Raw genomic sequence first — 11,020 nt, 5'->3', positions numbered from 1 at the left:
CAGGATCCCTTACTAAGTTGAACTTGTGGGGATTGAATTTAAACTGAGATCTTTAATCTCAAGTACATGGCTATCTAACAATCCCTCAGTTCCTCACCGCCAAACCAGCAGTTGCATGGCAACTGTATTGTTTCTGTAGAGGTTGGTTACCAGCAGTCACTGCCATATAGTTTCAGTGAAAAAAATAAGCCATTTTTCCTTTATTTTCACTTTATTAGGTTTCTTTGCAACATAAGGGACTGACTATCTGATTATCCGGCAAGGGGGCCTGAGAATCATTATAAAGTTTTAAACACAAAAATAAATATGGACAGCGCATCCTGAAAAAAAAACACTTGTTAAGAAAATGAAATTGTTCATCTTTCCGAGGCACGGGAGTTAACTGGCTCTAAAAGTGGATATTGGTCTTTTATGTCAGTTATCTCTCTTGCCTCGGGAAGATCGAAATTGTTTGGCTGATCTTTTTCTGAGAAAAAGCTTAATGTTTTGAAGCAGTGCCCCAGGCACCCCTACACTATTAAATGGACTGTCCCTTACCGGAGATCAACACAACATGACAGCAACTAACATCACAGTTTGAGGGTATCAACAATCTTGTGTATATGTAATATAATCCGTCAGTGGTATGTCTACAGCAACATTGGTAACACTGGCTCCTACTAAACATGCACAGTACACTGCAGTCTTACACCACCATACTACATGTATCTACAAATAATCTGAGGCCAGACTTTTTTGCTTGTTTTATTGATAAGCCTAAACCAAATTTTGAATATGTAATCATTGAACGGGGTGTTTGTTTGTTTGTTTTTGGTTTGTTTGATTTTTAGGTTTGTTTTTAGCGTTTTCTTTAGAAGGGGGTACTTAATATTCGTTACTAAAATTACATATTTATTTAACTACATGCAAGAAAAAATAAAATAAATCTTGCCGTATGCTAAACCTGTACATGCATATTGATGGTACATACCAAAAGGACATGCTACATACCTCAAAACTATCAATAACAAAGCTGAAGCCTAAAACAGAATTCTCACTTGGTAAAATTGATTGGTGGTTTACCTCTTCAGTAAAAGAGACATGGTATATGAGCTTAACAGTAAGCTACATTTTTTACACTTGATTCAAGATCAAGGTAAATGCAACTACTATTCATTTGAGTCCACTAAATTAATTACTTGGTCTTATAAAATCATTAATCAAAAGACAGCACACTTTTAAAAAAACAAGTACTCAGTAACCATTGGTTTCCCTGCCAATATGCAAAGTAAAGGCTTATATTTTAAAACTTATGATTTACTCAAATATTATCAACAACATTTTGAACTCACCAGACATTTGACACCCTCATTAGCCTTCTAAATTTGGCACATTTTAAACCTGTTTAAGAGAGAGTCCTCGGCCAAGAAGCCAAGGATTTTCCAGGGAGAAATAACCCTGACAAAATGAAATTTATTCTGCTTCACTTTAAGAAGAAATATGCTATCAGCACAAAATGGGATTGTTGATGTATTGTGGGGACAAAGAAGATGAGTCACCTCTTAATTAAAAACATCTGTTCTTATTTGTCTGGAAACAAAAAAGGCCCCTGAAAAGTGTTGGCTTTACTGTTCTTCAAAAATATTATTTCTTCTAAACGAAATATTCATGAATATTCTGGATGAGAGGGAAAAGATAAAGATATACGTCAGATCCATTTATTTACAATCTAATAAAACAACTTAACATCGAAAACCATATAACAAAACCTTAAAAACACCATGCATCTACATAAAGCAGTCAAAACAACCTCACAAAATGGGGTACATATGAGAAAGATCAAGGGCAAGACTGTTAAAAATCCACATCTCTAGGCTGTCATATACATGGCCCTTGGTCCACTAGCACAAACAGCTCTTATCGCTACTCACATGCTTTAACATAGATTTACAATAGTAGTGCTGAGCGCTTTGTGCAAGTGACCCTTGAACAAGCAATAGGTTTTGAGTTACAAACAACAACATACACCTTTTTCCTTTTTTTTCTTTTTTGTTGGGGGGACAATAGCACTGAAGATATAAACACATGTTCAGGGCTACTGTGGTAGGTCAGTTGGCCCATATTATGTATATTTACATCTTATTGGGAATAATATGAACAAGCATTCTGGTGTTATGACATTGTCATAATCATCCATGTTAAGGGCCTGCACTGAACAGTATGCAGCTACACAAGCCACATTTAGTCTAGGTCCACTACAGCCACACTAGAACAATAATATGTAGCATTTCAGCTACAGGTAATATTTTAACATATACATCCTTCAACATTTAACCAGAAGTAGCCAGAAATTGAACAACTACTACACCATGAAAATACATCACAAAGTTAGATATTTGAAGTTGATAAAACATCCAAAATAATCATATCTCTTGATTGATGATGAGGAAGTTACAGTATTAGGATTACTTTATCTTATTTTGTGATTTAACGCCGTACTCAAGTACATAACGGCAGTCTGTAATTAATCAAGTCTGGACCGGACAATCCTGTGATTGACATCATGCGCATCAATCTACGCAATTGTGATACGATGACCTGCATCAAACAAGTCAGCAAGCCTGACCAACAATCCCATCAATCGCCTCTTAGGACAAGCATGGGTTGTTGAAGACCAATTCTAATATCCGATAATCATGGGGCGGCTCACAACATTATGAGAAATATTATCTACTTCTAAAGGTCACTGGATCACGATTCAGCATGCCTCTGAAATTTACTGCTACCCAAACAGGCAATAAATATTAAGGCCATACAAAGATTGTTTCGCGGATTGCCTCGGTCTATGTAATGAGATACACAAAACATGACCATAAAATAAGGTAAATTACGTAAAGATACCCTTGAAATAAAACTCATAAAAAATTACAAACTAAAATTTGTTGTTAACAATATGACATTTTCAATCAAACGTTTGAGGTGTGCCCCTAATGATACCAATAGCTGCACATAACCTTTTTATCACAAACTAATTAAAATAAATAATCAATCTTAAACACACAGCATGACACATGATAGCAATACACAGGATTTCTGTCTTATTAATGGAACTGCTTTCCAACAAAATGCAGCAAAAAGGGCATGATGTTCGGTCTTTCATTTGAAAGGTATTCACATAAATGTTGTTACATACAAACAGGGGCGGTCAAGTAGCCTAGGGGTTAAAGCTTTCGCTCGTCACGCCAAAGGCCCGGGTTCGATTCCCAACATGGGTAAAATGTGTGAAGCCCATTTCTGGTGTGCCCCTCCGTGATATTGCTGGAATATTGCTAAAAGCGGCGTAAAACCATACTCACGCAATACATAGAAACAATAAGCAGGTCTTCTTCAGGTTACACAAAAGCAGTTTTGTATGAATTAGCAATAAATAATTGCTGTAATGAAACAGGTGAAATCTAAATGCCCTCATTACTCGTATACATGTTTGATATAAATCACCACATGTCTGTGTACCTGCCAGACCATTATTTTCCCTGGGTTAAAATATATTTCGAACAAAATTTGACAGATGAACTCTTGGCGGATGTAAGCTAAAAGTATGACTGTGTAAAAACCTTAAAAAAATTCGCAACAACAATAAAGTATACAAATCGCTCATCAAAAGTCTCCATCTTCAACTAAGTTTAATCTAAGAAAGGGTGATGGATTCTAAAGTCAAATGGAATTTGAACCTTTCGACATTCATTGAACAATTGATATGATATGATGCTAGAAGATAGATTTTCACTTGATAAAGTATACAAGATTTTCAGTGTGATGGGCTGGGCCCCCGTACATTGTGATCAATCATGGGAGTCGAGGCCATAAAAATGGTGTATGCTGGGTACTTGGTATGAGGCACCATCATGTCGTACATTGATAGAGATCATAAAGTAAGTTAACTTTTGGAGTCACTTTGATAATATCTCAACATTACCAAACAAAGTTTTAACATACATTGCAATACTTTAAGGAAAATATATATGTAAAGGTAAGTTTTAGAGTACTTCCATTTTTCAATTCTCAGTATGTAGGTTAGGCACATGGAAACATGCTATCTTCCGAAGTTCAGTTCAAACACACGTTATTATTTATAATATTTATTCATGTTCTGACTTAAAAACTGTTTCACATGGCATACACATGCAACAAAGTCATGTTTGTATTATTTACATTGATGACAACAATTTGGTACACGAGAGACACTTCTAACATCTCCATCACAATAAGCTCTTTTTCAACATTCTAAAACAAAACAACAAATTAAAATTAAGTTAGCTGAAAATGAATTTCCAGTGCTTCATATTTCAAAGAAATGTTTTTTTACAAATACAAATAAAATCAACAAGTATTCTCAAAACAATATATGCCTTTACACTGAATTTTTCTCTTTGTAAATGATCACTATTCAAACCTGACTCGTCAGAGACGCATGTTATTATGTGGTCAACAAAATGTAGAATTTGTCTGGCCAAAATGATTTAAAGTATAGAGAATGTTAATAAAACAAACTGATGCGGAGATGAAGTCTTGAGTTAATTAGTTGTGACTCGACAGTTTTATAAAGTGCAAGCTATAAGCTTTTAGGCATTTGTAAATTTCACAAATTTCTTAAACATAGGAAATCTTCCAAATATGGTCTTCGTTTCACTTCTTTGGTAAAGAAAGGGACCAATCCAAAACATGCCATGTGGCTACAATAGATTTTTTGATTTTTTGAAATATTGAATCACCTTGAAGGTGATGCAGCACAAATACAACCTTATACCAGTCTATATCATTCAAAAGGCTCTCAGTTTAAAACGAGGTCATGATCAGTGGTACACCAAAATGAAAACAGGTTCAAGAAATTACCTGATGTATTAAGTTGAGATTAAACATTCTTTGTGATCTGAGATAAATATATTTACTCAATAGAATCTGCAAAAACAGACAGGCAATAGAAAAAATAAAGCTGCTCTTACACTTTTCAGTGATAACATTTGAAAACAGTAACAATGCTTGGTTACAAACTCCATCATCCAATACTCTGAATAGGCAATGTATTTGATATATTCCCTCAAAAATGTAGGTTATCAGTACACCAAGGAAGGTTGAGTACTGTCATGTAAGGTCAAAAACATAAATATACATATCAGTGCATGTTGATGTTATGACGTTGCTAAGATTCAGTAGCCTACTGGATACATAATACTCCCAATAGTAACGATGTGAAAACGATTTTCATGTTTGATGTGAAAAAAATATCCCCCGATGATTGACTGGATTGCAGGATATTTTGATCTATATACTGACAATTAACGGCTTGTTTCATATCCCAGTTCTTTCTGTCATGGATCTGAGTGTAACCCGTAGAAACTTGGGTGTACATACGCTGAACAAGGATGGCTCTGATAGTGATCAGGGCTTCCGTTTGGTAAAGTTAAATAAATGCTTTGGTACTGTTGACAAGTCTTACAAACAGAAGACGACCGCCGTTGTTTAACACCCTGCCCTTGTGACTGGTTCACAGTTAGTTATCCAGATGAAGACAATGTTCTTTGTGATGGCATGATTCTCCTTCACTTATCTAGATCCAGACAACCAACTCCATGAACACCCTGGTCTTGTTACTGTGAACATCTTGGCCAAGTGACCTGGGCACAATGCAATCTTAGCGCTAAGACCATCGTAGGCCTATGTTAAAGTATGGGAGTTATGATCATCTTAGCACTAAGATCAATTTGTGCAAGTGGGCCCCGGTCACAGTTTTGTGAATATCTTGCCCATGTGACCTGGTCTTAGTTTTTGAGCTAGGCAACAACAATCTTTGTGACATCTTGCCCTTGTGATTTTGGTCACTTCTCCAAACATCTGCCTTCCTGGATGTCAGCAGATGGGCTATTCTGGTTTGCCTGCTCCCTGACCGTAGCTCAGTAACAGCAGCAGAATGGACATCAAATTTAGGCCAAGTTGTCGGATGTTCACCTTGGCACCTAGGTAGAACATTCCTACTCCCCTTCACAGATACTATCTATACAGTCACTAACAGCCCTTGTACCAACTCACCCAAGCATCCCCAGTAATGGCCCATTCAAGTATGAGGTACAATGTCTAGATGTCATGTAAATCTCCCATACACCACCTGAACCAAAAGCATCAAGCTCCCAGACTAGTCCCTTATTAAGTCTTCTAGTTTCAGTTCTCATCTAGTTTAAGCACTCATTGCAGAAGGGCTTAGACAGGGGGAACCTTTGTCACCTGGCTTGACCAAACAGTAGACACGCATAGATAGGACATTTTGACTTCCATAAATACCCTGTAATATTGTCTATGATGAATAATGCCTGACCCGGGTTCAGTAAAATGCAATCATAATAATTCCCCGGTCATCAGCTGAATGGACGTTGCTGCAGAAAGTCAATGCCCATACTATCGAAGACTGTTGTATGTACAGCAATTTGTAAATGCGACATGTTGCAATGGAGGAGCATGACAATGTACACAAGTAAAACTAAACACTCAGTCAATGAGTATTGTCTGCTTTTGGTTGCCATTTTCTAGCAATATATAACCATTTTGATGTGACTGATGGCTCTGGTGAATTGCATGACATGACATGACATTACATGGTCCAACCTTCTGAACTTCACATGACAATATAATGTGAATTTTACACACAAACTTTCTCAGAGAGCTGGGTCAACATTAGAACACGCAAAGAAACCAAGTTGGATTCCTGTCAAAATGCTCCCTTTTGAAAATATTATATTTTGAAAATATTTCCACTCAAACAAAAATCAAACAAATAAATATACATAGCTTATTTATATGTACCAAATTAATTTGTACCCACCAGCAACCTTCTACCCCTGGCAATATTCTCACATTTTAAGAAACAGCAATCTTCTCAGCATAACTGTAAGCTGTTCCTTTACCCTCCCCAAACCACATTTGCTCTTCCTTTTATCTCCCTACAGTTTGACATACTAACTATCCTATATATAGTCCAATGATCTATACTCTCCCATTCTCAAACTTTCGTGTTGCCCATTAGACTGTCATCTTCATTGATTTTCAAGCCATCTCTCTTTCCATGAGCTCTTCCACCAAATGTGATGGATTCTGCAATTTCTTCAAATGTCTTGTTCTTCGTCTCAGGTACGAAGAAGAATATGAAGATGATGGCAGCGACCAGAATTACCACAAACAGCAGGTAGGTGTAGGCCTCAAGTCCATCCTGCAGCAAACACATAACATAAAAGAAAAAATATTACTGAAAAAAAATTTTGGGGAAATCTATAGTTCAGTTCATAGGGTGAAATTTAAAATGATGAGAGACCATGCTCTGCAATTTTGGTTCCATTTTCGGTCTTTGTGTCTTAATAACTGACTTGTGCCAATTTGGAACATTGTCTAAATTTTTCTGAGTGTAATTATTGGATTCATCAGCTGCTAGATGACATACACCATGAGATAGGAATTAAAAGCAAATTGACCGTTTGAATGACTTGAATGAAATTTGTCAGGACTGTTGGTAGACCAGAGAGTAGTCTCCCTTTAAAACAATGTCATTAAAATAAGATCTTTCCTTGCCACATGATACCTCTGCCTGTGAAGATTTGACAATCCAAACACCAAGTCCAATCTACATGAAGAATATGGGACACATCATAGATCTATTCGGACATCTCTTAAATTTTTTCATTGGCAGGTCTATTCTTGGAATTGTCATTCTATTCCACATTTTCACAATCCCTGCTACATACCCTGAGGAATGGAAAGGTCCACATGAGGATGAAGTTGCAGATCCAGTTGCAGGCAACGGACAGACTCATGGCGGCAGCACGAGATTCCTGTGTGAAGATCTCGGCGACGATGGTGAATGGGATGGGGCCTGGAACATTGCAAGGTTATAGCTTATAGCTTGGGAGGAGGGTTACAACTGTAGGGTAATGTTAAACATACAATAGAATGTGTCGGTTAATCACAAACAGTTTCATGGATTACAAATTTGTAAGGTCCTGAGAAGAATGGGATGGGTCAAATTATATCTTACCACATCTTTAAATTGGAATGTTACAATGTAGTGTTGCAATGGCACAGTTTAGAAAGCGTTCTGATGCTACACTTTTGACGAAGGCAATATGCACACAGTCAAAAAAATTAGGATTAAGTCACTTTTTCTTTTTATACAACACTGAATCTTGGAAAATGGGACATTTAGTCAATGACTTTCAACTGTACATCCTCATACTGGAGACATACTACTTAAATTATGTTGCAAAAGGACTCAGGATACAGCTGGAGCTGTGCAGTAAACACAGCAGACATAAAGTGTTCAAGTGCCAGGCAAACACATAAACTTACCTAGGCCAAGGGCGAATCCCACGATGTACAGATGCATGAGAATGATGCAGATCATAGCAAACGTTGAATGGTTGTCCTGAAAGAAGATCATTTGTATCTTGTGAAACTTTCTAAGAGAGACATTACTGATCAACCTTTGCTGGTTGAGTACCAGAAACAATTGTTTAAAGCTTTGTATTCAATTTGTATCAAAACTGGAGCATTGAGAACTGGTTCATTATTTAACAAATATATCCCTCATAGGCTACTTGTCAATGAGTAATACCATCAATTGATTTTCGCTATTCCTCAGACCCGTGAAGATCTGGGATAGAATAGGTCTTCAGCAACCCATGCTTGCTGTAAAAGGCGACTATGCTTGTCGTTAGAGGAGACTAATGGGATCGGGTGGTCAGGCTTGTTGACTTGGTTGATGCCTGTCATCGTATCCCAATTGCGTGGATCGATGCTCATGATGTCAATCACTTGATTGTCTGGCCCGAATTCGATTATTTACAGACCACCGTCATAAAGCTGGAATATTGCTGAGTGTGGCATTAAACAAACAAACAAAACCAAAAACCTATTCCTCAGCACAACTTGGAAGTTTTGGGCAAGCAGACTTGTGTGAATTTTGAATGCTGCTTAACTGACATCACGCTTGACTTTACACGACAAAGACGTACCTTCAGGGAAGGGTTTGTACTTGTCCTCATGGCTTATTGACGATCTTTAATTTCGAAGGCTGTTTAACTGACATCACACTTGACATTACACGACAAAGACATACCTTCAGGGAAGGGTTTGTACTTGTCCTCATGGCTAATTGACAATCTTTAATTTCGAAGGCTGTTTAACTGACATCACACTTGACATTACAGAACAAAGACGTACCTTCAGTGAAGGGTTTGTACTTGTCCTCATGGCTAATTGACGATTTTTAATTTCGAAGGCTGTTTAACTGACATCACACTTGACATTACACGACAAAGACGTACCTTCAGGGAAGGGTTTGTACTTGTCCTCATGGCTAATTGACGATCTTTAATTTCGAAGGCTGTTTAACTGACATCACACTTGACATTACAGGACAAAGAATTACCTTCATTGAAGGGTCAAACTGCAGCTGCAGGAAGATGGTCATGAGCACGAAGGACCCAGCCATGACACACATCGGCCACAGCAACAGAGGACGACGTCCTAGCTTCTCCATCAGAGGAACCTGTCACACCACCAAGTCACAAACTGTTAGAGTTATCCTCACAAGGAACGCAATCAAAGAATGTTACAAATCAATTACTTCCGCCTTGAGATGATACAGAAATTACTTTTTTTTAAACAAACATGACTTCCAAAGATTAACGAAGGTGTCACGCGTTGGGAAAGAGCTGGAGTCATCATAAGGAAAGGGAGATAATTCAGTAACCTGATTTTGAGACCACCACTAAAAAAGTTCTTTTCAGGTCATGTAGTAAGTATGAATGTAACTTACAGCGATGATGGTTGCAACAACATTGACGAATCCGGTGCCGACAATAACGTATGGGATATTTGTTGCAGAAACATTTGCTTGTGCAAAGATGAAGGCAGAGTATGACATCACCTGCAGGTAAAGTGAAATGTGAAAAACACGGAAATCAGTCATGACCGATATCTCAACTGGAAGCACAATGCCATTAGTTTATGAGTCTGATTTGAATTATCATTTGCAGAAGCCAGAGGTCTTTCATTAACTGCCCGAAAAAGGAGAGCAGTTGAAAAGACTTAGGGCTTCCGCAATTGATAATGCCCTGGAAAATAGTGTTACCATTATTATAGCTAAAATGGATGGAATTTGTTATCGAATAAAAAGAAATATCAGTTTTATTGGCATTATCAAGTTACAGTGGCCCGCTGATTTCTGATAACATACGGGCAGTTTAATGAAAATTCTATCCATTTTAGCTATAATATTGACTTATGACATTGATATCCTCCCTCCCTCCCTCTACCATTTCTACCCTGGAGTCCCTATTGGGTTGTTGGTTGGTTTGTTGTTTTACGCCGCACTCAGCAATATTCCAGCTATATGACGGCTGTCTGTAAATAATCGAGTCTGGACCAGACAATCCAGTGATTGATATGAGCATCGATCCATGCAATTGGGATCGATGACATGCATCAACCAAGTCAGCGAGCCTGACCACCCGATCCCGTTAGTCGCCTTTTACGACAAGCATGGGTTGTTGAAGACCTATTCTACCCCAGAATCTTCACAGGTCAGTCCCTATTGGGGTACGATTTTTTCCACTTGACTTACAGCATTGATGCCAGACCACTGTTGGCTGATCTGGCCCACACAGGCTATCACTGTTGGCATCCTGAGTTCCGGGGTGGTCAGGAGGTCCTTCAGGGTGAAGTTTGCCTTATCGGACTTCTTCGCTTTAATCGCTTCCAACTTCATTTCATCCATCTCGTCTTCTACATTATCATAACCTCGCAGCTTCTGCATGGCTGTTGAAATTAGAAACAAATATTAAATCTGATATAATATTCCATGATTGTTAGGATTTAATCAACTGAGCTTGAGACTTGCTTCTTAGGCTGATGACTATAACATCTTAATCTAGGGTTATGAAAAAGTCTGAAGCATTCAATGAAATCATCACAATTTAATCGATGTCCACAGGACTAA

The 11,020-nt window shown here is 37.8% G+C and overlaps 1 protein-coding gene across 4 annotated transcripts in view; it reads right to left on the bottom strand.

The window, feature by feature from the left end:
- Positions 1-1,683: 1,683 nt before the first annotated feature.
- Positions 1,684-11,020, bottom strand: part of LOC124144428 (solute carrier family 2, facilitated glucose transporter member 3-like) — a 147,311-nt gene continuing 137,974 nt past the window's right edge. For all 4 annotated transcript variants that reach the window (XM_046513829.2, XM_046513827.2, XM_046513830.2 and 1 more), the window contains 6 exons: positions 10,646-10,839; positions 9,839-9,949; positions 9,449-9,568; positions 8,368-8,443; positions 7,767-7,894; positions 1,684-7,237 (listed from right to left, as the gene is read on the bottom strand). In XM_046513829.2, the coding sequence (XP_046369785.2) occupies positions 7,031-7,237; positions 7,767-7,894; positions 8,368-8,443; positions 9,449-9,568; positions 9,839-9,949; positions 10,646-10,839 (836 nt within the window). In that variant the 3' untranslated portion in view covers positions 1,684-7,030. The remainder of the gene's footprint in view (positions 7,238-7,766; positions 7,895-8,367; positions 8,444-9,448; positions 9,569-9,838; positions 9,950-10,645; positions 10,840-11,020) is intronic.

This window comes from Haliotis rufescens, unplaced genomic scaffold (assembly GCF_023055435.1).
Source record: "Haliotis rufescens isolate VD_foot unplaced genomic scaffold, xgHalRufe1.0.p SCAF_29, whole genome shotgun sequence".
Taxonomy (NCBI): domain Eukaryota; kingdom Metazoa; phylum Mollusca; class Gastropoda; order Lepetellida; family Haliotidae; genus Haliotis; species Haliotis rufescens.
Note: the sequence above shows the minus strand (reverse complement) of the source record. Positions and strands in the feature narration are given on the sequence as shown.